The 27,027-nt window shown below is 59.1% G+C and overlaps 7 protein-coding genes across 10 annotated transcripts; 3 read left to right on the forward strand and 4 right to left on the reverse strand.

Moving 5' to 3' along the window:
- The first annotated feature begins 1,771 nt into the window (after nt 1–1,771).
- Nucleotides 1,772–11,154, forward strand: BICDL2 (BICD family like cargo adaptor 2). Its single transcript, XM_050774353.1, has 10 exons — nt 1,772–2,148; nt 3,540–3,835; nt 7,906–8,121; nt 8,219–8,335; nt 8,437–8,583; nt 9,286–9,480; nt 9,596–9,745; nt 10,199–10,329; nt 10,561–10,681; nt 10,756–11,154. The coding sequence occupies exons 2-10, from the start codon at nt 3,554–3,556 to the stop codon at nt 10,921–10,923; spliced, it is 1,527 nt and encodes a 508-aa protein (XP_050630310.1). The 5' UTR covers nt 1,772–2,148; nt 3,540–3,553; the 3' UTR covers nt 10,924–11,154.
- Nucleotides 2,244–3,297, reverse strand: LOC126944745 (putative uncharacterized protein FLJ46214). Its single transcript, XM_050774553.1, has one exon. The coding sequence runs from the start codon at nt 2,921–2,923 to the stop codon at nt 2,291–2,293; it is 633 nt and encodes a 210-aa protein (XP_050630510.1). The 5' UTR covers nt 2,924–3,297; the 3' UTR covers nt 2,244–2,290.
- A 124-nt stretch (nt 11,155–11,278) lies between the features above and the next one.
- Nucleotides 11,279–14,919, reverse strand: THOC6 (THO complex subunit 6). The gene is made up of 13 exons (XM_050774454.1): nt 14,636–14,919; nt 13,191–13,306; nt 13,025–13,089; nt 12,847–12,950; nt 12,725–12,762; nt 12,599–12,647; nt 12,425–12,496; nt 12,231–12,333; nt 12,096–12,145; nt 11,944–12,006; nt 11,737–11,847; nt 11,517–11,651; nt 11,279–11,440 (listed from the first exon to the last, which is right to left on the reverse strand). Exons 1-13 carry the CDS (start codon nt 14,672–14,674, stop codon nt 11,360–11,362), a joined length of 1,026 nt encoding a protein of 341 aa, XP_050630411.1. The 5' UTR covers nt 14,675–14,919; the 3' UTR covers nt 11,279–11,359.
- Nucleotides 14,920–14,975: 56 nt separating this feature from the next.
- On the forward strand, nt 14,976–16,370 carry HCFC1R1 (host cell factor C1 regulator 1). Of its 4 annotated transcripts, none has more exons than XM_050774614.1 (4): nt 14,976–15,154; nt 15,471–15,527; nt 15,640–15,768; nt 16,003–16,370. In XM_050774614.1, the coding sequence occupies exons 1-4, from the start codon at nt 15,060–15,062 to the stop codon at nt 16,136–16,138; spliced, it is 417 nt and encodes a 138-aa protein (XP_050630571.1). In that variant the 5' UTR covers nt 14,976–15,059; the 3' UTR covers nt 16,139–16,370. The 4 variants fall into 4 exon arrangements, with proteins under 4 accessions (XP_050630571.1, XP_050630570.1, XP_050630573.1 ...); XM_050774613.1 differs by having other exon boundaries at nt 16,184–16,370; XM_050774616.1 differs by lacking the exon at nt 15,471–15,527.
- Nucleotides 16,371–16,615: 245 nt separating this feature from the next.
- On the reverse strand, nt 16,616–18,683 carry TNFRSF12A (TNF receptor superfamily member 12A). The gene is made up of 4 exons (XM_050774630.1): nt 18,510–18,683; nt 17,678–17,782; nt 17,308–17,442; nt 16,616–17,226 (listed from the first exon to the last, which is right to left on the reverse strand). Exons 1-4 carry the CDS (start codon nt 18,601–18,603, stop codon nt 17,171–17,173), a joined length of 390 nt encoding a protein of 129 aa, XP_050630587.1. The 5' UTR covers nt 18,604–18,683; the 3' UTR covers nt 16,616–17,170.
- A 2,069-nt stretch (nt 18,684–20,752) lies between these two features.
- Nucleotides 20,753–24,221, forward strand: CLDN6 (claudin 6). Its single transcript, XM_050774547.1, has 2 exons — nt 20,753–20,787; nt 22,913–24,221. The coding sequence occupies exon 2, from the start codon at nt 22,934–22,936 to the stop codon at nt 23,594–23,596; it is 663 nt and encodes a 220-aa protein (XP_050630504.1). The 5' UTR covers nt 20,753–20,787; nt 22,913–22,933; the 3' UTR covers nt 23,597–24,221.
- Nucleotides 24,222–24,428: 207 nt separating this feature from the next.
- CLDN9 (claudin 9) lies at nt 24,429–25,739 on the reverse strand. The gene has a single exon (XM_050774548.1). It carries the CDS (start codon nt 25,568–25,570, stop codon nt 24,917–24,919), a length of 654 nt encoding a protein of 217 aa, XP_050630505.1. The 5' UTR covers nt 25,571–25,739; the 3' UTR covers nt 24,429–24,916.
- Between the last annotated feature and the right edge of the window lie 1,288 nt (nt 25,740–27,027).

Below are 27,027 nucleotides of genomic sequence, written 5' to 3' on the forward strand. Positions count from 1 at the left end.
AGTAGGGCTGTGATCACTTCATCCCGGGATGAGCTCAGTCTGCCTGGCAGGAGACGCTCAAGATGTGCTAAGTGTGGGTGTGAGTGGGGCCCAGGGTGACTGGCATTTGGAGGGGACACTGAGCTTATATTTCCAGAGGGTCACATAGCAGCACTCGGGGAGGCTGGGATGTGTTCAGCCCTCCGGAGGCTACCAGGCTGCTCCCACAGGTGCAGTGGGAGAAAGTGGCAGCCTTGCTGGGCAATGTGGCTCTAAGACAAATCAACTCCCCTACTCTCTGCTGGCAGAAAACCCTGTCCCAGCCCCAGGACCCAGGAGTCCCAGTTCCTAAGTCATCCCTCCAAGGAGTCCTTCCTCCCCTTTTCCCACAAGCCAGGAGTCCCAGTGCCCACCCTCCTCCTATTTTTCTAGAACCCAGGTAAGTCGCCCCCAGTCCCCCAAGACTCAGGGGTCCTGACCCCCAGCCAGAGGTGAACGGACCCACCTGACACCGGCCAGCCACAGCTGATGTGCACGGCCCCTTCTACCTCCGAACTCAGTGAGGCCAGGTGAGTAGCTGAAGTCAGCCAAGGAGCGTGTATTGCATCATGGAAATTGGCAAATGCAACCAGCGAGGGCTTCTGTTTTAACCAGGGAGCCTGTTGTTAAATGCTTACCAGCACATCGCTGCTCCCAGCCTTCCATCTGACCTGCTCTCCAGGCCAGGAGCCCCTGTCACGAGGCCCAGGGAGCCCTGGAGTCTGGAGATAAATCGTGACAAGACACAAGGCCATGGCTGGGGCATCACTGCTGCCCAAGCCACCCTGGGTCCCTAGTCCCAGACCTTCCCATCTCCACACCAAGGCCCCTGTCCCAGACAACAGCATGGTCCTCAGCTCTGCATAACTCAGGAACTGAGAGCACCAGGTCTGGAGCCATGCGGACTCGGGCATGGCTCTGGGCAAGTCACTTTCACTGCCTGTGCTACAGTGTCCTTGTCTGTGGTATGGGAATCAGTAAAGAGCATGACCCTAAAGCCACACTTGTGCTGTTCACCTTCAAGTTCTGACCGGGGACCCCAAACAAGGTGGAGGACCCCCCCGCCCCCGAGCCTTAGCTTCCTCATCTGTAAGATGGGGATGACAACAGTTCCTCCTCATCAGGTCATCATGAAAGTCAACAAGTTGAGCCGGGGCGGTGGCTCACTCTGTAATCCCAGCACTTTGGGAGGCCCAGGTGGGCGGATCACAAGATCAGGAGTTTGAGACCAGCCTGGCCAACACGTTGAAACCCTGTTTCTACTAAAAATACAAAATTAGCTGGGTGTAGTGTTGCACACCTGTAGTCCCGGCTACTGGTCAGGCTGAGGCAGGAGAATCACTTGAACCCAGGAGAGGAGGCTGCTGTGAGCTGAGATGGCACCACTGTACTCCAGCCTGGGCAAGAAGAGTAAATTTCCATCTCAAAAAAAAAAAAAGGTCAACAAGTTATGCCTATAAAAGAGTTTACTTGGCCAGAAGCAGTGGCTCATGCCTGTAATCCCAGCACTTTGGGAGGCTGAAGCGGGAGGATTACTTGAATCCAGGAGTTTGAGACCAGCCTGGGCAACATAGTGAAACCCCACCCCTACAAAAAGTACAAAAATTAGCCGGGCATGGTGGCATGTACCTATAGTCCCAGTTACTGGAGAGGCTGTGGTGGGAAGATCACTTGACCCTGGGAGGACGAGGTTGCGGTGATGGTGCCACTGCACTCCAGCCTGGGTGACAGAGCAAGATCCCATCTCTAAAAACTAAAAAAGTTTAGTTAGCCGAGTGCTTAAGATGTCAGATTCAATGTTGTTGTCATTGCTAATGAGTTCCTACCCCCACAGGGCAAGGCAGTCCTGACGGCAAAGAAGCGGCGGCTACCTCAATGTAGGATCTGCACACAGTAGGTGCTCAGTTAACTGGCCGGGCCATTTGCAACCACAGCAGGATGGGCCAGTGCCCCCCACCCAGGTGGAAGCGACTCTCCCTCGACCCCGCCCGGCCATTCAGGCAGCTAGGGAGCGCCCCGGCCTCTCCCGCGGCCCCGCCCCTTCACCTGTGTCGGCTGCACACCTGGAGCCGCCTCCGGAAGAGGGGACCGGAGACCGCGGGAACCTCGGAGGGAGCCCGGCGGCTTCGGGTGAGAGTCTGGGGGACGCCGAGGGCAGGGCCCCTCGAGTTGGGGAGGGACTTGTCCGGCCGCGTCGGCAGAGAAGGTTGGAGAACCAGGGCGGGGGCAGGGGAACCGAGATCGCCGGGGAACCGGGGGCGCCGGCAGGAACTCAGCCGTCGGGGGTGAGCCCAGCCCCTTCTCCCGGCTTCCGACACCTGGGGCCAGGGGTCGGGGGGCTGGAGGCCCCAACACCTGGGCAGCTAAATGCGGAAGGGTAGGGGGAGAGGTTTCCATGTCCGGGTCTCTTGGGTGGAGGGAGCGGGGCCAGCGAGGGCCAAGTCAGGGAGATTCTCGCGAGCGGCCTAGGGGCGGCTGGGCTAGGACCACGGTGACACTCAGGTCCTGCGAGCAGGACTGCACATGGACATCGGGCGAGAGGAGGAGGGGGAGCACAGGTGTGTGCACCTAGTGGGTGGAGACCCCCCTGAGGGCTGGGGCTGGTAAGCCCGGTGCGTCGGGCCCTCTGACCTGAGCCCCTGAACCCCAACCCCTGAGCAACCCTAGGGGAGCCCGGGGCTCCCGTCCCCAGGGGCGGGCCAGGAAGTAAACAGAAACTCCGAGCCGCGCTGCAGTCGGGCGGCCGGCACAACCTGTTACCTCGCCCTGTCCTGGGCCCTACGCCAGGGCCCTGGGAAACTGGGGGGTTGAGGGTCAGGACTCCTGACTCCGGAGGGGTGGGGACATGAATGCCTGAGTCCTGTGGAAAGTGGGGACTGAGGTGGGAATCCTTGGTGGGGGACATTGGAGGTGGGGACCTCTGAGTCTGGAGGGTGGAGTCAAAGCACCTGCTCAGGAGGTAACAGAAGAATGAGTGCGAGAGAGCTGGGAGGTCAGCAGCCGGGATCTGGGCTTCTGGTAGGGAAGGGAGCTGGATTCCTGGGGGCGAAGACACCTCAGTTCCCAAGTCTTAGGGTCCTGCATTCCTGGGAGGAGAAGGGGCTGGGCTCAACACCAACTGCTGAGTCCCTGAGAACCTGGGTTCTGGGAACTGTCTCAGATGGCAAGGGGCTAGGAGCCAAACTGCTGGGTTCTGGGAAGAGAGGGGAGAGGGAGCGGAGGTGGCCTGTGGCCCTGGAGCACTGGAATGAACTTTCCTGGGGACAGAGATTGTCTAGCAGAGGCCAAAGGCTGGGCAGGTCATTTCCTTCTGCTTGCTGCCTCAGTTTACCCCAGGGACATTAACGGAACTGGGTGGCCAAAACACAGGTCATTAACCCTTCGTGGCTCAGGAAGCCCTGGCTGCAGGACCTGGCAGGCTGGCAGCAGGTGGAGAATTCCTGGAGGGCCAGGTGTTGGGCGGAGGGTGAGCCCCTGTCAGACTGCAGAGTAGAGTGTCCCGCAGTCACCTGTCCCCGCAGATGCTGCAGGTGACATGAATTCTCCAGATGGGCCCAGCTTCCCGTCGGGGCTGCTCTCGGGGGGCGCCTCTCCCAGCGGCGACGAGGGCTTCTTCCCCTTTGTGCTGGAGCGGAGGGACTCATTCCTGGGAGGGGGCCCAGGGCCTGAGGAGCCCGAGGACCTAGCCTTGCAGCTGCAGCAGAAGGAGAAAGACCTGCTATTGGCGGCGGAGCTCGGCAAGATGCTTCTGGAGCGAAATGAGGAGCTGCGGCGGCAGCTGGAGACGCTGAGCGCCCAGCACTTGGAGCGTGAGGAAGTGAGCTAGCACTGGACTGGGTGGGTGGCCGGGTGGGCAGAGGAGGATGGGTGGGCCTGGAGAGGACAAGGGAAGGGGGTCAGGCACAGGACGGAGAGAGGAGCCGGGGAGGACAGTGGGGCAGGGGGAGGACATTGGAACAGATCAGAGCTGGGCCCAGTCCCCCTGGCAGTGTTGCCTAGTGGTAAATAACAGGAACTCTGGGTGCCGGGCACAGTACCTCACACCTGTAATCCCAGCACTTTGGGAGGCCAAGGCAGGAAGATCACTAGCCCAGTGTTCAAGATCAGCCTGGGCAACATAGCGAGACTCTGTCTCTACAAAAAATAAGAAAATTAGCTGGATGTGGTGGTGGCACCTGTAGTCTCAGCTACTCAGGAGGCCGAGGCAGGGGGATCACTTGATCCCAGGAATTTTAGAGTTTGAGGCTGCAGTAAGCTATGATCCACTGCACTACAGCTTGGATGACAGAGTAAGATCCTGAAAAAAAAAAAAAGAAGGAAGGAAGGAAGGAAGGGAGGGAGGGAGGGAGGGAGGGAGGGAGGGAAGGAGGGAGGGAGGAAGAAAAAAGAAAAGAAAGAAAAAAAAGAAAGGAAAGGAAGGGAAGGGAAAGGAAAAAAGGCGTGAATTCTCAGGCCAGGCATGGTGGCTCACACCTGTAATCCCAGCACTTTGGGAGGCTGAGGTGGCTGGATCACTTGAGGTCAGGAGTTCGAGACCAGCCTGGCCAACATGGTGAAACCCCGTCTCTACTAAAAATACAAAAAAAAATTAGCCAGGCATGATGGGGTGTACCTGTAGTCCCGGCTACTTGGGAGACTGAGGCAGGAGAATCACTTGAACCTGGGAGGCAGAGGTTGCTATGAGCCAAGATCATGCCACTGCTCTCCAGCCTGGGTGACAGAGTGAGACTCCGTCTCAAAAAAAATAAAAAATAAATAAAAAATAAAAAACTGGGTTCAGACCCTTGTCCAGCTGTGTGATCCTGGGTCAGCTGCTGGCCCTCTCTGGATCTTGTGTCTAGCTCCTCAGCAGCATCACAGAACACCAGGCAACAGTCATGGGTGTCTACACCCTGCCTGGCACTGGGCTGAGTGCTTTCCATGACTCTCCATTGATTCTTGCCCAGCCCAATGAGGCAGGAACAGTTCCCTCTACCCAGGTTCTATTTTTGGCCAAATTCTTGCTCTGGGGCTCACATCTGGTCTCCTGAACACCCTCCTTCATCTGCTGCACTGGCCCCAACCACTGCCCTGAGCCTGACCTGGGTAGCTAACCCTCTCCACCAGGCCACCTAGTGGGCATCTCAACACAAGTGGCACTTGATTCCACACCCTCGATTCCATGCCCACATCACCTGCTGTCCCCATCCTTGCCTTCCCACTTGAGGACCAGGGCCTGTGCACCTCCTTGGCCTTTTTTTTTTTTTTTTTTTTTTTTTTTGGCGAGACACGGGCTCCCTCTGTCACCCAGGCTGTAGTGCAGTGGTGCAATCATAGCTCACTGGAACCTCAACCTCATGAGCTCAAGCAATCCTCCCATCTCAGCCTCCTGAGTAGTTGGGACTACAGGCACACATGCACCACCATACCTGGCTAATTTTTGCATTTGTTGTAGAGATGGGGTCTCACCATGTTGCCCAGGCTGGTCTCAAACTCCCGGGCTCAACCAAACCACCTGCCTCAGCCTCCCAAAGTGTTGGGATTACAGGTGTGAGTCAATGCGCTCAAACTTTCTTGAATGTACAAACTCCCCCCAATATCCACAAGCCCTTTTGATTCTTCTAGACTAGACTCCAACCACCCACTTGTTGGCTCTGCAGCCTCCAAGCTGATCACAGATCACAGCCTCCATCACCTCTGCCCCAGACACTCCAGCCACCTGCTCCTGAGTCCCCAGCTTCCACTCTTTTATTATTATTATTTTTTAGATGGAGTCTCACTCTGTTGCCCGGGCTGGAGTGCAGTGGTGCGATCTCAGCTCACTGCAACCTCTGCTGCCCGGGTTCAAGTGATTCTCTCACCTCAGCCTCCCGAGTAGCTGGGATTACAGGTGTGTGCCACCAAGCCCAGATAATTTTTGTATTTTTAGTAGAGACGGGTTTTTACCATGTTGGCCAGGCTGGTCTCGACTTCCTGACCTCAGGTGATCCACTTGCCTCAACCTCCAAAAGTGCTGGGATTATAGGTATGAGCCACTGCGCCCAGCCCCCAGCTTCCACCTTTGACCCCTGGAGCCCATTCTCTAAGGGACAGCCCGGAATTTTCAAAAGCTGCAAATCACATCATTTCACTCCTCAACCAGAATCTCCCCCTCACACTTAGAATGAAACCGAAACTCTTCCCCAGAGCCTAAAAGTCCCAGCGAGCTGGGCTCCTCCCTGACCTCACCACAGCAACACCACCCCTTTCTCCCTTCCTCCAAGAAGGACAGCCGATCCACCCTCTCCCCGACAATGAGGGCTCTTTTCAGTTCCTCCAAGAACTCACGCTTGTTCCCTCAGGAACTTTGCACTTGCTGTCCCTTAATGCCTAGCCTTCTTTCTGGTGGCTCTTCTTGTCCTGCAGAAGTCAACTCAAACACGACATCCTCCTTGAAGGACCCTCCACCCCCACCCCACTCCTTACTCTCCATCACTTCCTGGGTCTCTTTGCAGCCCTTACTGTCCCCCTGAAATTACCTGGCTCCGGCATGTGTCCATGCCCTCTGGACTCTAAGCTACTTGAAGCAGTGAACTTGGTGGTCTCATGTGCCGCTGACAGCAGACCCCAGAGCAAGCGGAGCTCAGGAAATATGGGAGGATTGATAGTAGTGTGGGTGAATGGACTTAGAGATATTGTGTCCAGGCCACAAGGCATCAGCAGAGCTGAATATCAGCCAGGACAATGTGACCTTGAACCTGACAGCTTAATCCTGAAGCTGTATTGTCCCTACAGGATTTGGTTAAAAGTTCTGCTGCCTGAGTTGGCATCCCTGCTTTGTGAAGTTATTGTGTGGGCATGGTGGCTCACGCTGGTAATCCCAGCACTTTGGGAGGCCCAGGAGGGTGGATTGTTTGAGACCAGGAGTTCAAGACCAGCCTGGCCAACATGGTGAAACCCCATCCCTACTAAGAAAACAAAAAAAAATTTGCCAGGCAAGGTGGTGCACACCTGTAATCTTAGCTACTTGGGAGGCTGAGGCAGGAGGATCTCTTGAACTTGGGAGGCGGACATTGCCATGGGCCGAGATTGTTCCACTGCACTCCAGCCTGGGCAAAAGAGTGAAGATCTGTCTCAACAAAATAATAATAAATAATAAAAACAAAAATAAATGACTGTGTGTCCTTAGGCAAGGCACTTAGCAACTATGAGCTTCAGTTTCATCTAAACCCAGGACATTAGTGATTCTCCCTCTAGTGGATGAAATGAAGTAATGCAGATAAACCCCTAATGCAGGGTACCTGCCAGTCACTGCAGTAGCTGTGGCAATTGTCACCTTCGTCCAAGCCCATCCCGCTTTGAGGGCCTAGAGAGAGTGGGCCAGAGGTTAACCCCTGACTCATCTGCTTCCCCACGCTGGGCATCTGGGTGTGCCAGGGCGTTCCCCCGCTGGTCAGACAAGTTTTGGGGCCGGGGCGGGGCTGACCAGGGTTAATTAGAGGGAACTGGCTAGCAGGAGCTGGGGAGGGGGCTGGGCAGAGTCCAGGCCTCCAGAGCCCCTGGGACACAGCAGGTGTGTGCTGCCATGGGCCGGGGCTTGAACTCTGCCAGACTCAGGCGCCAAAAACGGCGCTTGCGACCTCGGGTCCAGAAGCCCAGGCAACAGCTGGAGGTGAGTGGTCATCAGAGAGCCCCATCCCCACCCTTGCCCTGGGCCCACGCGTCCTGTCTGCCCGGAACCTTCCCTCTAAATCTCTGGGTCTTGCTCATTCTTCCTCCCTCATTCTCCCTTGCTTTTGTGTCTATCTTGGACACAAGGCCCCCTTAGGCTTTCTCCCTAGGTGTCTGTCCCTCCATCCCCATCTCTCTGTGCCTGTCCAGTCTCATCGGTGCCTCTCTGCCTCTGTCCCTCTGCCCTGGCCCCTACAGCGGCTCCAGCAGGAGAACCATGAGCTCCGGCGAGGCCTGGCAGCCCGAGGAGCCGAGTGGGAGGCCAGGGCCGTGGAGCTGGAGGGGGACGTGGAGGCCCTGCGGGCCCAGCTCGGGGAGCAGCGCTCGGAGCAGCAGGACAGTGGGCGAGAACGGGCACGGGCCCTCAGCGAGCTCAGCGAGCAGAACCTCCGGCTCAGCCAGCAGCTGGCTCAGGTGGACAAGGTGGAGGAGGACGCCTTGGTCCCCAGTGGGGAGTGGGTGCATTGGGCATGGTGCTGAGGCTCCTCTGCCCCCCTTTCTACCTCCTCAGGCCTCCCAGACTGAGCAGGAACTTCAGAGGGAACTGGACACCCTTCGGGGACAGTGCCAGGCTCAGGCACTGGCTGGGGCAGAGCTGAGGACGCGGCTGGAGAGTCTGCAGGGGGAAGTGAGTTTCAGCTGGGGCTGGGGGATTGTCTGAGACAAAAAACCCGGGCCAGGGGCTGGGAGGGGGCTGCCCCCCTCCCCAGCTCTCAGGCCTTTCCCCAGAACCAGATGCTGCAGAGCCGCCGGCAGGACCTGGAGGCCCAGATCCGAGGCCTGCGTGAGGAGGTGGAGAAGGGCCAGGGCCGACTGCAGACCACGCACGAGGAGTTGCTGCTGCTGAGGCGGGAGAGGCGGGAGCACAACCTGGAGGTGACCTGCAGGGCTAGGGGATACAACTGCCTGGACCCTTAGCAATGGCTTCAGGGTTTTCTGGGAGATGAGGCCAGAGCTGGATCACTGGGAGGTCCAGAGGCTGGCCCACAAGAGCATGGGAATTAGCCCATGGGCAAGTGGGAGCCATGGAAGGCTGTTAAGCAGGGGAGGCATGCTCTTAGAATACATCAGAGCCTGGCAGCTGAAAGGGCAGGGAGGGGGCTGATGCCAGAGCTCAGGCCAGGAATGACAGCCCCTAGACCATGGCTGGGCAATGGAGATGGAGAAAAAGAAATGAAAAGAGGACGCGGGGTCTGATGTTAGAGATCAAAGGAGTCTGCACTTTGGGGTCAGCTTGCCTGCCTTCACATCCCAGTGCCCCTTTTTGCTACTGTGGGACAAGCAGCCTCAGTAGCACCGATAAATGCTGCATGAAACAATTAGTGAATGAGGAGGTAGACTGCGCAGGGGAGGGAATAGGGCTCTTCGAGGTGGGGCCCTGCTTTATAGGCGAGGAAATTGTGTGTCTGCTGAGGGAGGTGCATGGCCCAAGGCGCCCAGCGATCCAGGAACGGGAACAGCCTGGGCCGATGGGGTGCGGGGCCCTCCACGGCGCCCCCGCGTGGACCTGCCGCGGGATGCCGGCGCTGGGTGCGTCCCGCTGACCACCTGCGCTTCCGTCTGCGGGACCGTCCACAGCTGGAACGCGCACGGTCCGAGGCCGAGGAGGCGCTGAGCGCGCTGCGGAGGCTGCAGCGGCGCGTCTCCGAACTGGAGGAGGAGTCACGCCTCCAGGACGCCGACGTGTCGGGTGCTTCGTTGCAGTCAGAACTGGCCCACAGCCTCGAGGACGGCGACCAGGGCCAGAGCGCCGAAGCACGCGGAGACACCCCGGTGAGCTCGTGGGCCCTCAGCCCCCTTACCTGTGCCATCGAGAGGGTCGCAGGCTCCGCCTTTCCTCCTTTCCCTAATAGACTCCACACCACTAACCCATTTCTTTGGCCCACAGACCACCCGGTCCCCAAAGACCCGAGAGGTATCCAGTCCCCAGCCTTCACCCCCCGAAGAGAGCTTAGAGCCCCCCAAGAAGCGAACATCCCTCAGCCCAGCGGAGATACTGGAGGAGAAGGAGGCGGAAGTGGCCAAGCTGCAAGATGAGGTGGGGGAGAGGGCGCTGTGCTGGATGCAGGGCCCCTCTAGCTGTCAGTTTCTGTCTCCCATGTCCACTTCCCAGCCTTTGCCCACTAAGCTCCCTATACCTGGATCGGTCTTCATCTCAACAAACTTACTTCAAGAGCCAGCCTGCATGCCACCTCCTCCAGGAAGACTTCCTAGACAGCACCTCCCCGCTTAGTTCCACTTCCACTGCTTCTCCCTGCATCCCTCCTGCAGGGTTATACCACTCCCACTAGCCCTGCTCCACCCCACCCTGCACCAGCCTGAGGGTCTCAGAGGGCTCATCTTGGAGTCTCCAGCACAGGGCTACAGCTGCCTGGGGTGTCTGTCGCAGGCAGAGGAGGGCTGGGGAAAGCCAGAGTCGGGGCTGCTGGGAGAAGCAGGGACTGAAAGGCCCATTGGCTCATCTGCCGCACGGCCCCTCCTCTGCTCACAGATCTCGCTGCAGCAGGCAGAGCTGCAGTCCCTGCGGGAAGAGCTGCAGAGGCAGAAGGAGCTGCGGGCGCAGGAAGACCCTGGGGAGGCCCTGCACAGTGCCCTCTCAGACCGGGACGAGGCCGTGAACAAGTAAGCCTCAAGCCATCCACCACCACCACAGCGCCCTCTGGGCCCTCCTGGGCTCCTGATTCCTCTTCTGATACGGGTTATAATGATCCCCACTCCCACCCAGGGGCCCACTGACCTCCTTGATCTAGGTGTTGGCAGCCCTCCTCCCGTTCGGGTCCAGAATTCCCCCGCCACCCCGGCTCCCTGAAGCCCTAGCGCCCTCAAACGCGTCGTCCGCCCCTCCCCGCCTAGGGCCCTGGAGCTGTCCCTGGAGCTCAACCGCGTCTCGCTGGAGCGAGACTCCCTGTACCGGGAGCTGCTGCGCGCCATCCGCCAGAAGGTGGCGCTCACGCAGGAGCTGGAGGCCTGGCAGGTGAGGGGCGGGGTCCGTGTGCGGAGGAGGGCAGGGGGCGGGACCGGTGCTGAGCCGACCACGGCCTCCCGCAGGACGACATGCAGGTGGTGATCGGGCAGCAGCTGCGCTCACAGCGCCAGAAGGAACTGAACGCCGCCGCGTCGTCGTCGACCCCGCGCCGTGCCGCGCCCCGCTTCTCGCTGCGCCTGGGCCCCGGGCCCGCCGGTGGCTTTCTCAGCAACCTCTTCCGAAGGACCTGACGGCTGGGCCCAGGGGCTGCCCTTGCCCGCTTAGGGGCTCACTTTCCTCTTCTGGCCAATTAAGTGACAGGGCCTGGATTATCTTCCAAAAGGAGATGATGCCCTCCCCACCCCAGGATGCTGGGCAAGGGCTCATCGGGAGCAGGGGCTCATCCGGAGCAGGGGCCAGCTTTGTGGGGCAGGAGCCCCTGGTGGGTGGCAGGGGCAGGTGAACAGAGCTATTTTCCGAATCAATATAGGTCTATCTTTTCTAGGGCAGGGATGGGGCTGGGTATTTATGTATCAAGATGGGACAGAGTAATATATAAATCACTCCACCGATTTAGCCTCCATTCGTGGAAAGAAAGAGCACGGAAAAAAAGCCTGAAACTTTATTGTAAAAAAGAAAATGAAAAACACTCTAAAACCCTGGGCTGGCTGGGGGTGTCGTCGGAGGTCAGAAGGACAGGGAGAAGGCTCGGTAGCCCAGGTTGGTGAAGACATCCACCCGGCAGCTGTTACCTGCAGCTGTCAGGACCTGGAGGAAAGAGGGGCATGACTGGCCTGCCCACACCCCTGCCTCCCAGCCACCCCATGGCCCCTGCCAGACCCACCTTGCACTCGGGCGCGGCGGGCTGCTGGTTGAGGCTGAGGCTGAGCAGCCCTGGGGAGGAGCCAGGCACCTGGGCCTTCAGCTCCCCGCTCAGCTGCCACTGGTTGACACAGCGGCCCTGGCCAGCCGACAGAATCTGCAGAGGACAAGGAAGGTGCTCGGGGGTCACGACTGAAGGGAAGAGTCAGTTGGGGTGGCAGAAGTGAGAGAGAGGGACTCACCAGGTCCTGGTAGAAGGTGACATGCTTCTGTGGCGCCCGGATGGGGAAGACAGTGGTAGGTGTGGAGGATCGGAGGTGCCAGAGGGTGAGGGCTGGGCCCCCTCCACAGACCTGGACAGAAAGGTGGGAGTCCCCAGCTGTGAACTACAGGCCCACAGCTGACAGGGCCCGGAGCTGCCATCCAATCCCACAGTCTGCCCAGCTCACCATCCAGTCGGAATCAGTTGCCAAGCATCCGATCCAGCGTCCATTGTGGGGCCTTGAGCACTCCTGGGCGGTGGGGGAGGGAAAGAGGTGAAGACATGCAGAATTCAAGGAGCGGGAGGGGAAGAGGACAATGGCCATGGACAGACCCTCACCTCGTGCTTATAGACCTCGATCGTCTGGACCTCCTTGGCTGTGCGCAGGTCTGCGGGGAAAGAACTGTGAGTGGTGCCCCATTCACCTCAGCCTCCTTCACTGCCATCTTGCCCTCCAGCCAGCCACCTCCTTACCCCAAAGTCGAACAGCTCCGTCCTCGCCACCTGACAGCACCTCTGGGCTCCTTTCCCGCAGTGCCAGGCAATGGATGTAGTCTGTGTGGCCCCGGAGGACCCGCTGCATGTAGAGGGGCGATGTCAGGAGGAGACCTAGGAAGAGTGCCTCTCCCTGGCCTGGACCTGCTCTAGGGCTCCAAGACCCTGCTCACCGTGAAAGTCCCAGTTTCAAGGTCCATAGTGTGCAACTGACAGTCTCCCCCAGCCAGGATGAGGGAGTTCTCCTGTGGAGGGAGCAGGGTGAGGCAGGAAGTCAATGTCAAATCAGGGTAGGCAGAGGGTGAAGGATCAAAGTTTGGACAAGAACAGTCACATGGGGCTCAGACCTTGGGGACCAGCAGCAGAGCATTGATCTCGGGCACTTCCAGGCTGGTCCTGGGGAAGGAAAGGCAGGGTCAGTGAGGAAGTCACTTCACCCCGATGCCCCCTCTATCCATGTGGCCCTGGCTCACCTGTATGGAGGCTGCCGATGCCACAGCTCCTTACACCCCTTCAAAAGGGAAAATACCAGTTGACCTCAAAGGCTCTCTCTGGGTCCTGGCACCCCAGCCCTTTCCCGAGCTCAACTCCTTACCTTCTTGAGCATCTCCGCCCAAAGCCAGGCCTTCACCTCCCCATCCCCAGCACTAAGCAGATGTCGATCGGTGGAGACCATGCTATAGACAGGCCCATCATGGGCTAAAGAGAAATGCAGAACTGAGTTGACCAATTCCACCCAAAGTCCCGAAGCCAGACTCCACAGCCATACCCACCTTGGAAAGTCACCACCGGCTTCTTACTTTCCTCTTTGGCTTCGGAGCTCAAAGCAGCGGACAAGCTGCAGGGGACAGCGGAGGGGACCCAGGAGTCAGAAACAGGGGCATCCGTCCCATGAGGGCCAAGTGCCAGGGCTAATGGGTGGACAGCGGCAGAGGGTACCTGAAGATGGCAATCTGCCCATAATTGTTGCCAGCCGCCAGAAACTTCCCACACGGTGAGACGCTCTGGGAGAAGATGGTCATATGGAGCCGCTGCAAGGCCTGGAACACCTCTGTCTGCAGGGAAGAACTGGATGAGGCCTGCCTGGGATGTATGAAACCTCCCAGCCACAGACTCCTTCCTGCTTCCCCCAACACCTGCCAGGCCTCCCACTGTCCTGACTTCTCAGCCCTCTTTTGAGGCGGCCCGGCCCCAAGCCAGCACTTGCCCATGCAGTCCCATGGGCGGCTCCAAGAAGACACTGAAGAAGGGGCGAGTCGAGGTGATGCCTCAGGGACCTCTGAGCAAGCACCCAGCACTCTCCTACCAGCTTCCTCAACTGTCAAGTGGAGCTCACAGAAGATTCCATCACCATTAGATGAGCTAGTGTATAGACAAGAGCTTTCCATGGGGCTGTCACTCAGTGCTGAAGCCGGGTGTGGTGGCTCATGCCTGTCATCCACCGCTTGGGGAGGCCAAGAGTTCGAGAGCAGCCTGGTCAAAATAGTGAGACTCCGTCTCAACAAAAAATTTAAAAATGTGGGGCCGGGCGCAGTGGCTCACGCCTGTAATCCCAGCACTTTGGGAGGCCGAGGTGGGCGGATCACCTGAGGTCTGGAGTTCCAGACCAGCCTGACCAACATGGAGAAACCCATCTCTACTAAAAATACAAAATGAGCTGGGAGTGGTGGCGCATGCCTGTAATCTCAGCTACTTGGGAGACTGAGGCAGGAGAACTTGAATCTGGGAGGCGGAGGCTGTGGTGAACCAAGATGGAGCCATTGCACTCCAGCCTGGGCAACAAGAGTGAAACTTCATCTCAAAAAAAAAAATGTGGCCAGGCATGGTGACTCACACCTGTAATCCCAGCACTTTGGGAGGCTGAGGCGGGAGGATCACCTGAGGTCAGGAGTTCGAGACCAGCCTGGTCAACACGGTGAAACCCTGTATCTACTAAAAACACAAAATTAGCTGGGCATGGTGGCACACGCCTGTAGTCCCAGCTACTCAGGAAACTGAGGCAGGAGAATCGCTTGAACCCAGGAGGCGGAAGTTGCAGTGAGCTGAGATCGTGCCACTACACTCTAGCCTAGTTGACAGAGTGAGACTCCGTCTCAAAAAAAAAAAAAAGTGCTTTGCAGGAACTAGAAAATTAAAAAAAAAAATAGGGGTGGCTCTACTACCCCAACATAGAAAAACGTACTGATTTATAATCCCTACTCTCTGACTTGCGTTAAGCCCCTGAGGCACTTCTGGGTTACTCTCCCGCCCCCCCGGTCAGCGTCTGAGTTCCACAAATAGCCCAAGCAAAATAGGACTCAAAGGGCACAATTCCCTGCCCGCCCCGTCCCAGCCATGAATGGACTACAAATCCCAGAAGGCAACGCGCACCACGTCCGTCTCACCTGACCCAGCGGTACCGCGAGCGGCACAGCTCGCTCCATCTCCAGAACTACAAGTCCCAGAGTGCTCCGCGTGCGACGCAACTTCACGAGGCCTTACGTGCCTACAGCGGTTCCTCTCCGTGGCGCCCTACTGCCTTCGGCGCGAAGGTGGCTGCTGCGTACCGTCCTGAACCCCAGGAGCCGAGGTGAGCGCCGCGAAGACCCCCGACATTAAGAAGTGGTGTCCACCGCAGCCCCGCTAAGCCGGATACCCTCCCCCACCCCGAGGAGCAAGCCTGCCTTCCGCCACGCGCCGCCCTTCTTCCGCGCCCGCGCAGAACCTCGCCGCTGTGCCCGCCTAAAGCCACGCCCATCCTCGCTGGGCCACGCCCTCAGAGACTCCTCCCCTGTCGCCCAGATCCCACCCGCAGGACCCCAAAACCCAATGATCCTTCAGCAGCCCTTGGAGCGAGGCCCCCAGGGTGGGGCCCAGCGCCTCCCGCGGGCCGCCTTGGGGGTGACTCGGGGCCTGGACGCCAGGTGCGTGTGGGGGACCAGGGTGGGCCTGACCAAGGGCCGCAGGAGCTTTGGCTGGGTGCTCAGGGCTGGTCTGCAGGATGAACACGGGGTGGGGCGAATCGGTGGGGCTTAGGCGTGAGCTGAGATGGTATTGGGGCTGCAGTTCAGGGTCCAGACTTCTGAAGTACGCTGCTGGATGGCCCAGGAGAGGGGGGACCAGCACCAGCTGAGACAGTAATGGGCTTGGGGCTCCTGGCTGATGCTGCAGGCTCAGGCGGGCATATCCTTGGGAAGGGGCCAAGAGGGTGGGGTGCACCAGGCTCTCTTTTTTTCCCAGCTCCCCTCTCCGAGGAGCTGTGCCCATGAGCACCAAGCGGCGCCTGGAGGAGGAGCAGTGAGTTTGGGGGCAGGGAGGGACTCCCAACGAGAGCTCTGTCACCTCTGGTCCCCAACAGGCTGCCTCCTGTCTCAATATCCCAGCCTGCCTCTCTCCCATCTCTCCCCAGGGAGCCTCTGCGCAAGCAATTTCTGTCTGAGGAGAACATGGCCACCCACTTCTCTCAACTCAGCCTGCACAATGACCACCCCTACTGCAGCCCCCCCATGGCCTTCCCCCAAGCCCTGCCCCCACTCAGGTAGGCTCCTCCACTGGCCAGGCCTTCTGCAGAATCACAGGCGGTCCTCGAAGCTGACCTCAGGCCCTGCCTCATCGTGCCATTTTTAGCTCTAGCTGACCTCTGGGTTGTTTCTCATCTTGGCTCTTTGGAAAGTGCTGGGAACCCAGGAGTCCCTGGGGACCTGGACCTGGTGGGAGGTGCTCAGCTAGGCCAGCCTTAGCCCCATGCCCTGACAGTCATTTCTTCTTCTAGAAGCCCTTGCTCTGAGCTGCTTCTCTGGCGCTACCCTGGCAGCCTCATCCCCGAGGCCCTCCGTCTGCTGAGGCTGGGGGACACCCCCAGTCCCCCCTACCCTGCAACCCCAGCTGGAGACATAACGGAGCTCTGAGTGCTGGTGGACTGCCCCTCCCACCTTCCTTCTTCCCCACAACAGAAGAGACCAGCGACTCCTGCAAAGGGACAAGGTTCCTCCCTCTCCTGCAGACCAGGCATCTGGGCACCAAGACCTTCCCTCAACAGAGGACACTGAGCCCAACGGAGCTCTGGGATGGGAGGGGTGGGAGCATGGGAAGGGAGGCATCCCACCCCCAAGAAGAACTGAATAAAGATTGCTGAGCAAAGGAAGGCTTCAGTCTAGAACCTGGGGCTTTTGGGGATGGTGGAGAGGGCAGAGGTGCGGGATGCTGGGGTTTCTCCTCAAGATCTTCCCTGGAAAACTGTTAGGGCCAGCCAGGTCCTGGCCGGCTGAGTTCCAGGCATTGAGAATGTGTGAGTCAGAGCCTCACCCCCGCCCCCGCGGCTGGCTGACTCACTCCCTCCCTCCAGCTCAGGGGAGTCAGTCGGGGATCACTGCCTCTCCAAACCATTTAAAGTTAAAGATTCTTTTATTAATAAATTCTCCCTCCCCTCCAAACTCTCCCCAAAATAAATATCTCCTCCCCTCTTTAGGGAGTTGGGGGGGTCGGTATCTTAGGGCCAGCCCTCCTAGTGGGCCAGCCCCCTAGTGTTAAAAATAGGTCCCTAACCCCCCAGGGTGACCCCCATGGTGGAATTTCAGGACATCTGAGTGAGTGGGGCCTAGTGTCAAGTCTGCCCCCCAAGTCAGCCTGGCCCCCAGGGCCTCTAGGAAGGAGGACACCCCCCCCTGTGCAAATGCTGCAGTTCCTTAGTCAGTGTCAGCTGTTTTGTGTGAGCCAGCGTGAGGCTCCCTTTCTGTTCTGGGGCCAGAGGCAGGGCAACCAGACACCTTGGAAGGTTCCCCTGAACCCTGGGCCCAGGCCTCAGAGGTGATTCACCGCCCCCCACCCCCCTTGTGGTTGGAGGAGCTTGGCTCCTGCCGCTGTCTGGGAGGCAGAGACTGGCTCTAGAATGGATGAATGAATGATGAGTGGGCGAGCCCCGGCTGGCAGGGGGCACATTGTCACTGGATCAGCGCCACAGCTGGGCAGCCCTCTCCGCCGGTCTCCTCTATGGGGGCTGCAAGATAAGAGGTGGGGTCGTCAGGGGCAGAGAAAAGGTCGAGTGCTGACAGGGCTGGGCAGGCCAGGGCGCACTTACTGGTGAACTTCTCTCTCCTGCGGCATCGTCTCCAGACCAGAAAGCCAGAAAGCAGCCCCAGCACGAAGGTCAGACTCAGAGCGCCCCCAAGGATGGGCCAAAGCAGGCGGAAGGGGGCAGGAGGTGCCGCAGCGCCTGGGGGCGGGACTCGGAGTCAGACCTCGCCCCTCTCCAGGCCAGCCCTGCCCCCTAAGACTGAGCCTTCAGCCTTCTCCCAACCGTGGCCTCCTCCCTGACCCGGGCCACCTTCCAACTCCCACCTTCTCCCGATTGACTTCCCCGATGCAAAGCTCTCGGCCCCCCTCTCCGCACCAGCCACCCTCTCTCCCAGTCTGGGGTCCGCTGGCCACTGGCCCTGCCCCCCACTCACAGCCCAGGCAGAAGTCGCTGTGCGGTCGCGCCCTGCAAGACGCGCAGTCCATGCATTTGTCCAGGTCCGCGCTCCAGGAACTGCCGCGGGAGCAGGGGGCGGTGCCTGGGGAGGGGGCCTCGGGTCAGAGGCTGGGGGCGGGACTCGGCTATTCTGGGGTCTGAGGTCAGGGTCGGCCGGCTCGAATAACGTGAGTCACTGGCGCCCTCCCCGCGCATTCCTCACAGGTGACCGCACGGCCCGACCGGGACACGGCAGCTCCGGGAGGGAGGGCGTAGCGCGGGACGCTGGGGGTGGGGGGGGGTCAGGTCCCCACAACCCCCCTGCCGCCGGCGAGTGACTCACTCCTGGGCACCGGGCCCGACCCCGGTCCCTCCCCCCGCATAGCTGGGCACTGAAGTCACCGGATGGAAGGGGGCACCCCACATGGTATAGAGGGCACAGACCCTAGTGCCTCTCGACGGCCTCCCCAACTCGTCGGTCACTGGGGCTAGTTAGACCCTGTACTGACCAGGCTGGGGGCGTGCCCCTTCCTAGACTAAACATCCCGCCCTCACTTACTTTCTCTCTCCACTTCCAAGTACTTTCGGACTTTCGGAACCGAAGAACCCACCCCAACCCCAATTGGACGGTGGGAGAAACTGAGGCCCGGATTGTGAATGAAACTTGGAGAGTGATGGAAGTTCCCACAGCCGGGAGCGAGCTGTTAGAAGGCCACCTGAACCCAGATACCCACATCCGCCTGTTCCCCCAGTTCCGCGCTGTTCTCCAGGCACCCAATCCGGCTCCCGAGCCCCGGATCGGGGTTCTCCGACCCCCAAGTCCCGCGTACCTGGCGCTTGCTCCCCAGCCACGGAGCGCAGCAACGCCAGCCAGAGCCCCAGCACGAGGAGCCGCAGCAACCCGCGCAGCGAACCCCGAGCCATAGTGCACGTCCCGCACCCGCCGCTGTCTGCGCCCGCCGCCGGCCGGCAGGGACCCACGGCCGCCGCCCCGCCCCCGCCCCCGCCTTCCGGGGCGGAGCTCTCGCCTCCGCCCGCCTTGAGTTTGGCTGCGGGACGCCCCGCCCCGCGGGGCCCGCTCAGTTCAGTCATTCATTCAACAAAGTCCTGGTGCGGGAGCTGCCAGGACCCCGCAGGGACGCAGACCCCTCCCTTGCCCAGCAGGTGATCTAGTCCAGCGCGCGTGGGGTGGGGAAATAAAAAATCAGACACGAGTGCTCTCTTCGGCATCTCATATAGAAATCAGACATGAACGGCCGGGCGCGGTGGCTCACGCCTTTAATCCCATCAATTTGGGAGGCTGAGGCAGGCGGATTAGGAGGTCAGGAGTTCGAGAGCAGCCTGACCAACGTGATGAAACGCCGTCTCTACTCAAAATACAAAAATTAGCCGGGCGTGGCAACGCGCGCCTGTAATCCTAGTTACTCAAGAGGCTGAGGCAGGAGAATCGCTTGAACCCGGGAGGCGGAAGTTGCAGTGAGCCGAGATGGCGCCACTACACTCCAGCCTGGGCGATAGAGAGTCCTTCTCAAATAAATAAATAAATAAATAAATAAATAAATAAATAAATAAATAAAATCAGACACATGAACAATCCATGCAGAGATCACTGCAGCTTCCTTTTTTTTTCCTCCCCTTGAGATCGCGTCTTCCTCTTGTTCAGCCTGGAGTGCAGTGGTACGATCACGGCTCTCTGGGCTCGAGTCTCCCACCTCAACCTCCCAAGTAGGGACCACAGGCACTGCGCCAGCACACACGACTAATTTTTGTATTTTTTGTAGAGACCAGGGTCTCACTATGTTGCCCAGACTAGCCTGGCCACTGCAGCTTTCTTAAGGCCCCTGGGGGTATAACAATTAAACCTGAGGTCAGGAGTTCGAGACCAGCCTGGCCAACATGGTGAAACCCCGTCTTTACTAAAACCAAAAATAAAAAAAGAAAGAAATTAGCTGGGCGTGGTGGTGGGCACCTGTAATCTCAGCTACTTGCGAGACTGAGGCAGAAGAATTGCTGGAACCCGGGAGACGGAGGTTGCAGTCAGCTGAGATAGTGCCATTTCACTCCAGACTGGGCTACAGAAAGGGCCCCCATCTCAAAAAATCAAAACAGGCCGGGCGCTGTGTTTCAGGCCTGTAATCCCAGCACTTTGGGAGGCTGAGGCGGGCGGATCAGAGGTCAGGAGATCGAGACCATCCTGGCTAACATGGTGAAACCCCATCTCTACTAAAAATACAAAAAATTAGTCAGGCGTGGTCGTGGGCGCCTATAGTCCCAGCTACTTGGGAGGCTGAGGCAGGAGAATGGCGTGAACCCGGAAGGCGGAGCTTGCAGCGAGCGGAGATCGCGCCACTGCACTCCAGCCTGGGCGACAGAGCTAAACTCTTTACAAATAACAACAAAAAAAATCATAACAACATAAAAATAATATTATCTGGCCGGGCGCGGTGGCTCAAGCCTGTAATCCCAGCGCAGTGCGAGGCCAAGGTGGGCGGATCGCTTGAGCCCCAGAGTTCGAGACGCCTGGGCAATATAGCAAGACCCTGTCTGTACAAAACATAAATTAGCTGGGCGCGGTGGCGTGTGCCGCCTGTAGTCTGAGCTACTCAGGAGGCTGAAGCGGGAGGATCGCTTGAGCCCGGAAGGTCGAGGCTGCAGTGAGCCGTGATCGCACCACTGCACTCCAGCCTGGGTGACACAGTGAAAATATTTCTCTAAAATAATACCAATAGTTTGCCCTGTAATTTGTAACTTAGGACGTAGTTACATAATAAAATGCAGACTTATCTCCATTTTACGGAGTAGGAAACGAAGGCTCGGGTAGGTTAGGTGAGTTCCCCATGTCATCGCGCTGCTTAAGTGGCAAAGCGGAGACTCAAGCTCTGTTCTCCCCTAAGCCTGGCGCCCTCACCCTGGGTGAGTCTGGCAGCTACCTCAGCCTCCAGCGCCCCCCTCTGACAAGCCTGGGATTCGCACGCCCGCTGCCGTCGGGGACAGGGTCTCTGCCCCTCCTCCGGGGCGGTGGTCCAGTGACGTCACCGTTTCTTTAAGACCCCCGCCTCCGCCCTGTCCCGACACTCGGCCTAGGAATTTCCCTTATTGTCTTCGCAGGTGAGTCCCGGGCAAGTGTGAGTGTTTGAGAGACGCCTCTTGGGGCCGGGTGCAGGGTGCTGGCGGCGTGGGTAGGGGTGCGTGCGAACTCGGGCTGCGGCCACCTGGATGCGCGAGTCCCTCAGGGGGTCGGGCGGTCTGCGCCCAAGCCGCCGAGGTGATCGGGTCCTTCGAGGCTCCCAAGGGTTAAACGCCCCTCCCCCCTCCCCAGGGACAAAGACACCGAAACCCCGCGCGCCCCTCCCCCACCTGTCTTGCCTTTCGGGGCGGGGCTCCCCTCCCCCTTCCCCCTCGCTTGGGGGAGCAGACCTTGCGGCCACTGCAGCTATAGAACCCTTCCTGGGCGAGCGGCTCCCAGGCTGGAGGGGTCGGGTGGGCCCGGGCGCCCTCGGACAGAGTCGGGCCTGCAGTGCATGGAAAAGAAAGGGGCAGGGGCACACTCACAGGGGAGAGGCTTGGGGCGCCTAGACCAGCGTGGCCCCGACCCTAGCTCAGCCAGAGGCCTAACGGCCGGACCTGGGCGTTGGGGCAGCCTGCCCCAGCCAGTCTCCCCAAGGTGGCCTGCTCTGCCCAGGCCTGGGACCCCCGGCTAATGAGTAAAGCCTGCCCTCCGGCCACTGCTGGCCGGGATAAGTTTAGGTCCAAGCTGTACAATGGAAGAACTCTGGGCAGTGGGAGGCCCCAGCAGTGGGAAGCCCTGGTCAGAGATGATCCCCTCCGCGACCTCCAACACTGCCTGGGATATGAGGGGACACAGGTGCAGGCCAGGTGGTGGTGGGAGAACTGCTGTCGAGGGGAATCTAGCACAGCATTTGGTCTAGAATTCACAGGAAAAGGCCCTCAAGTTTTGAGGCTATGCTCTCCAGCCCCTAGGGGAGGTCAGAAGGGTGGGACCAGGGAGTCATTGAGTGACTTTGGGGAAGGAACTGCTTTTAGGTGGAGGATTAATGATGTTTTTCTTCATCTCTCCTGCCCCTGGTGTCTGCCAGCCTAGGGTGTGGAACCAAGTTGTGAGGAATGTTGGGTGGTGGGAGGAAGCTTGGGATCTTCAATCTTAGTGTTGAAATTAACAAGTTTTGGTCCGGTGCGATGGCTCACACCTGTAATCCCAGAACTTTGGGAGGCTGAGGTGGGCGGATCACCTGAGGTCACGAGTTCAAGACCAGCCTGGCCAACTTGGTGAAACCCCATCTCTACTAAAAATACAAAAATTAAGGCCAGGTGCGGTGGCTCATGCCTGCAATCCCAGGACTTTGGGAGGCCGAGGCGGGCAGATCACGAGGTCAGGAGATCGAGACCATCCTGGCTAACACAGTGAAACCCCGCCTCTACTAAAAATACAAAAAATTAGCTGGGCATGGTGTCGGGCGCCTGTAGTCCCAGCTACTCGGGAGGCTGAGGCAGGAGAATGATGTGAACCCAGAAGGAGGAGCTTGCAGTGAGCCGAGATCGCACCACTGCACTCCAGCCTGGGCGACAGAGCGAGACTCCCTCTCAAAAAAAAAAAAAAAAAAAAAATTATCCGGGCGTGGTGGTGTGCAGCTGTAATCGCAGCTACTTGGGAGGCTGAGGCAGGAGAATCACTTGAACCTGGGAGGCACAGGTTGCAGTGAGCCGAGATTACACCACTGCACTCTAGCCTGGGCCACTGAGCGAGACTCCTTGTCTCAAACAACAACAACAAAAAGAAATGGATAAGTTTTGAGACTTAAACTCAGGGCTAGAACTGAACCATTCTACACGGAGACTGCTTGGAAATCACACTGTCTTCTCATCCTGCTTTTTGCTGCCTTGCAGCCTGATCACTGGCTCTGGCCTTGGACTGTCATTGCATAGGTTTCATCCTGTTATTTTTCATTTGCACTCAGAATAGCCAGGGCAGGGCTGCTTGCACATTCACTGTTATGAGCCAGTGCCTATCACATAACTAGAAAGAATAATAAATGCTAAAGCATTAAGTGTTCATTTTGCCCATGAGAAGTGAGGCTCAGGGAGCATGTCTTGACCGAGTTCCGGGATGTGATGACCACTTTCCATGGTGTATGCCCCTAGTGTCCTGTCCACATGTGGCCTGAGGTCTGGGCCTGCCAGGCCTCACCTTGCTGTGCTTCTGTCCCAAATACAGTGCAGCTCCTTCAACCTCGCCATGGCCTCTGCCGGAATGCAGATCCTGGGAGTCGTCCTGACACTGCTGGGCTGGGTGAATGGCCTGGTTTCCTGCGCCCTGCCCATGTGGAAAGTGACCGCTTTCATCGGCAACAGCATCGTGGTGGCCCAGGTGGTGTGGGAGGGCTTGTGGATGTCCTGCGTGGTGCAGAGCACCGGCCAGATGCAGTGCAAGGTGTACGACTCACTGCTGGCACTGCCGCAGGACCTGCAGGCTGCACGTGCCCTCTGTGTCATTGCCCTCCTCGTGGCCCTGTTCGGCTTGCTGGTCTACCTTGCTGGGGCCAAGTGTACCACCTGTGTGGAGGAGAAGGATTCCAAAGCCCGCCTGGTGCTCACCTCTGGGATTGTCTTTGTCATCTCAGGGGTCCTGACGCTAATCCCCGTGTGCTGGACGGCGCATGCCATCATCCGGGACTTCTATAACCCCCTGGTGGCTGAGGCCCAAAAGCGGGAGCTGGGGGCCTCCCTCTACTTGGGCTGGGCAGCCTCAGGCCTTTTGTTGCTGGGTGGGGGGCTGCTGTGCTGCACTTGCCCCTCAGGGGGGTCCCGGGGCCCGAGCCATTACATGGCCCGCTACTCGACATCTGCCCCTGCCATCTCTCGGGGGCCCTCTGAGTACCCCACCAAGAATTACGTCTGACGTGGAGGGGAATGGGGGCTCCGCTGGCACTAGAGCCATCCAGAAGTCCAACAGCTTTGGGATAGGTTGGTATCTTTTGTTTCTGCCTTCTGCTGTTTTTCTTTTGACTGAAGGTATTTAAAATTCATTTGAAAACTGAACCAAGATGGCTCAGACTCCCACTTAGGCTCTGCTGTTTCTCACCCTTGGATGATGGAGCCAAAGAGGGGATGCTTTGAGATTTTGGATCTTGACATGCCCATCTTAGAAGCCAGTCGAGCTGTGGAACTAACGTGGGGGCTGCTTGCTGTGCTGGCCTTTGCAACAAGACAGACTGTCCCCAAGAGTTCCTGCTGCTGCTGGGGGCTGGGCTTCCCTAAACGTCACTGGACAGCTGCCCCCCATCCTACTTGGGCCTCCGGAGCTCCTCTCATCACCCCCTGGAAAAGCAAGTGACCTGCTAACAAAGGACTGCCCACCCCCGGAACTTCTGACCTCTGGCTCTTCCATCCTGATAGGACGTCCACCCCCGGGGCCAGGTCCCAGCTATGTAGACCCCCACCTCCACCTCCAACACTGCACCCTTCTGCCCTGCCCGCCCCTTTACACTCACATTTTTACCAAATAAAGCATGTTTTGTTAGTGCGTTTGGTGTTGCAGGGGGTTACTGAGTGCCCACCCTGGCTAGGGGAAGAGGTGGGCATAAGTGAGTCATGATCTCCTCTGCCCATGGCTTGAGTGAGCATACCTACCAGGCAGAACCTGGAGCCAGACCTTGGCCTGACAGCCACCAAGGGAGGCTACCTGGCTGTCCCTGCCCAGCCCTAGTGGCGGCACACAGATTAGAGGGAGCCCAGTTACAAATGCTCTTTATTTCCAACTCGCGGGTGGGGGTGTTGGGGAGGGGAGGTGATGGGCAGGCCCTCCCTGCCAACTCCAGGGTTGGGAGGGCATGGTCTGCTCCTTGGTTTTGGAGCCAATGAGCTGTTGCCCTTTCGGTGAGGTCAGGGTTCCTGGGACAGGGGAGGGCTCAGAAGAGAAGGAAGGCCAGCCAGTATCCTGGGCAACGGAAGGAAACAACTACTGGGGAGGCGGGGGCAGGCCAGGGTGCCCAACACCTCTAGGCTGCCCAGCTTGGAGGAGAACATCAAAGGGGACCCCATTGAGAAGAGCTCAGCCAGGCCAGCTGACCCAGCCCTGCGGCCAGGTATAGCTTAGGCTTTTGGAAAGTGGGTTTTCCTGGGGAAGGAGGTTGTGGTGGAGCAGGGCATCTGGTCACCAGGCCAAGGTGGAAGGTGCGGAGCAGTGGGGAGCAGCGGGCTCCCAGGGGAAGCCTCTGCCTCACACGTAGTCCCTCTTGTCCAGTCCAGACGCGCCTGAGCGGGAGGGGATGGAGTAGCCCAGCCTCAGTCCACGGGGCCGCTCGACCTGGGGCGGGGGGCACGTGCAGCAGAGGAGCCCCCCGCCCAGCATAAGCAGTGCGGCTGCCGCCCAGCCCAGGTAGAGGGAGGCTCCCAGCTCCCGCTTGAGGGCCTCAGCCACCAGGGGGTTGTAGAAGTCCTGGATGATGGCGTGCGCCGTCCAGCACACAGGGATGAGCACCAGGATGCCAGCGAGGAGGAGGATGACTCCCGCGGTGAGCATGATACGGGCCTTGGCACCTTCATCCTCCACACATGTGGTACACTGGGCACCTGTGATGGCCAACAGGAGGCCAAGCAGGGCCAGCAGGAGGGCGATGACACAGAGGGCACGTGCAGCCTGCAGGTCCTGTGGCAGTGCCAGCAGCGAGTCGTACACCTTGCACTGCATCTGGCCCGTGCTCTGCACCACGCAGGACATCCACAGCCCCTCCCACACCACCTGGGCCACTACGATGCTGTTGCCGATGAAGGCGGTCACCTTCCACAGGGGCAGGGCACAGGACACCAGGGTCCCCAGCCAGCCCAGCACAGCCAGGGTCATGCCCAGCAGTTCTAAGCCAGTCGAAGCCATCTGGCCCCTCGGTTAGGTCTTCTCAGCCCCAGGCAGCCTAGGTGACTCAAAGGGTGTGTCTGGTGTGCTGGGTGGGTGTCTCTGTGCCCAGCAGGAGGGGAAGGCTTGTTGGTGTCCACAGGCCAGGCCAGTCCTCAGTTCTGTGAACCTCTTGAAAGGCTCCTCCTCTCCGTGCCTCTTGCAGGTGTCTCTGGTCCTTGCAGAGTACAAAGCAGACTCCTGGTCCCACTCAGCTGAGTGGTGGGTGTCACCTTGAGGGGCCTCTGCCCATCAAATGCCGTGAGGGTGCTGCTGCTCTTGCCACCCTGCTGTCACACCTGGGCTGAGCTCACACGGGCCCTCCGGATGCACTGCCAGGCTGAGGACATCTGCGTCCCCTGCGGGCTGGCACAGGTTCCCACCAAGCGACTCTGACAGTGCCACCTGAGGACTCTGCAGGCTCTCAGCTGCAGGCGGGGTTTTAAGGCCCAGGTAGGGGAGGAGCAGAGTGAAGTGCAGGGAGGCCAGGATAGGGGAGACCTGAGCCATGGGGAGGGTGCGGGGCTGGGGATTCGTGGGCAGCGGGTGGATGAGGGGCCTGGGGGGTCAGTGGGGGACGCCACGACTGAGTCAGGGGAGGAAAAGCATCCATAGCATCTGTGCATGTGGGAACCAAGGGTAAAGGAGGGGAAGATGGAGGACAAGCTGAGGAAGAAGAGAGGGATTGGGGGCCAAAAAAGTAACAGGCTCAGGACAGAAACACACACAGGGGGCGTTGGCCTGCCTTCCTGAGCCTCCTCCTCCCACAGCCCCTCCAGCCGCCTCTGCTCTCCCCCAGCCCAGTTTCGTGATGCAAACATGCCCCAGCTCCCCGAGTATCACACACCCCCACCCGCCTGGGACTCTCAGGAATCTGATCCATCCCCGTCTCAGCCCAGTGGCCCTGCTAGCTCCCAGGGGAAGAGCCCCGCCCGTACTGTTCCCCGGACGACAGGTGCCTGGCACCCAGCTCAGGTGGCATCACCCTGGCAACGGCCTAGAAAACTACCCCCCCTTCAACCTCAGCTCAGGTGCGCTCTTGCCACCCCCGCTGCTGAAACCAAGGTTGAGCTGAGCTGCCTAAGGTCTCCAGAGGCCAGAGGATAAGGGGCCTGTTGTGAAGTTGGGGGACCCTCAGGAAGGGGGATGGAGGTGGGAGGGGCTTGGGCTGGAACCCAGGGTGAGGCGCAGCCCAGGATCCAGTTATCTTCCATGAGTGGGTGAGTGAGTGGCCAGTCAGGCCTCCCGGGACAAGACACCCCAGAGGTGGGCACGGGAGTTAAGTCCGGGGACTCAGGTGTCCCCAAGACCTGCCTTCCAGTGTGCAGGAAATCCTTTCCTCTGGAAAAACTCCCTCGGAGCCTGTGATTCCACTCACGGGGACAGCCTGGGAGTCCCAGTGACCGAAGCTCAAATCCTGACCCCTATCTGGGACAGAT

This window comes from Macaca thibetana, chromosome 20 (assembly GCF_024542745.1).
Source record: "Macaca thibetana thibetana isolate TM-01 chromosome 20, ASM2454274v1, whole genome shotgun sequence".
Lineage (NCBI taxonomy): Eukaryota > Metazoa > Chordata > Mammalia > Primates > Cercopithecidae > Macaca > Macaca thibetana.

Coding starts and splice junctions, on each gene's coding strand:
- LOC126944745 (XM_050774553.1), bottom strand. CDS start 2,923: ATGTCCCCCACCAAGGATTCCCACCTCAGTCCCCACTTTCCACAGGAC.
- BICDL2 (XM_050774353.1), top strand. CDS start 3,554: ATGAATTCTCCAGATGGGCCCAGCTTCCCGTCGGGGCTGCTCTCGGGG. Junction 3,836..7,905: donor AGCACTTGGAGCGTGAGGAA/GTGAGCTAGCAC, acceptor TGGCCCCTACAG/CGGCTCCAGCAGGAGAACCA. Junction 8,122..8,218: donor TCAGCCAGCAGCTGGCTCAG/GTGGACAAGGTG, acceptor CTACCTCCTCAG/GCCTCCCAGACTGAGCAGGA.
- THOC6 (XM_050774454.1), bottom strand. CDS start 14,674: ATGGAGCGAGCTGTGCCGCTCGCGGTACCGCTGGGTCAG. Junction 12,951..13,024: donor GCCGGTGGTGACTTTCCAAG/GTGGGTATGGCT, acceptor ATTTCTCTTTAG/CCCATGATGGGCCTGTCTAT. Junction 12,007..12,095: donor TCGAGGTCTATAAGCACGAG/GTGAGGGTCTGT, acceptor CCCACCGCCCAG/GAGTGCTCAAGGCCCCACAA.
- HCFC1R1 (XM_050774613.1), top strand. CDS start 15,060: ATGATCCTTCAGCAGCCCTTGGAGCGAGGCCCCCAGGGTGGGGCCCAG. Junction 15,155..15,470: donor ACTCGGGGCCTGGACGCCAG/GTGCGTGTGGGG, acceptor TTTTTTTCCCAG/CTCCCCTCTCCGAGGAGCTG. Junction 15,769..16,183: donor CAAGCCCTGCCCCCACTCAG/GTAGGCTCCTCC, acceptor TCCCCACAACAG/AAGAGACCAGCGACTCCTGC.
- TNFRSF12A (XM_050774630.1), bottom strand. CDS start 18,603: ATGGCTCGGGGTTCGCTGCGCGGGTTGCTGCGGCTCCTCGTGCTGGGG. Junction 17,783..18,509: donor GGCTGGGGAGCAAGCGCCAG/GTACGCGGGACT, acceptor CCCCCTCCCCAG/GCACCGCCCCCTGCTCCCGC. Junction 17,443..17,677: donor CAGCGACTTCTGCCTGGGCT/GTGAGTGGGGGG, acceptor TCCCGCCCCCAG/GCGCTGCGGCACCTCCTGCC.
- CLDN6 (XM_050774547.1), top strand. CDS start 22,934: ATGGCCTCTGCCGGAATGCAGATCCTGGGAGTCGTCCTGACACTGCTG.
- CLDN9 (XM_050774548.1), bottom strand. CDS start 25,570: ATGGCTTCGACTGGCTTAGAACTGCTGGGCATGACCCTGGCTGTGCTG.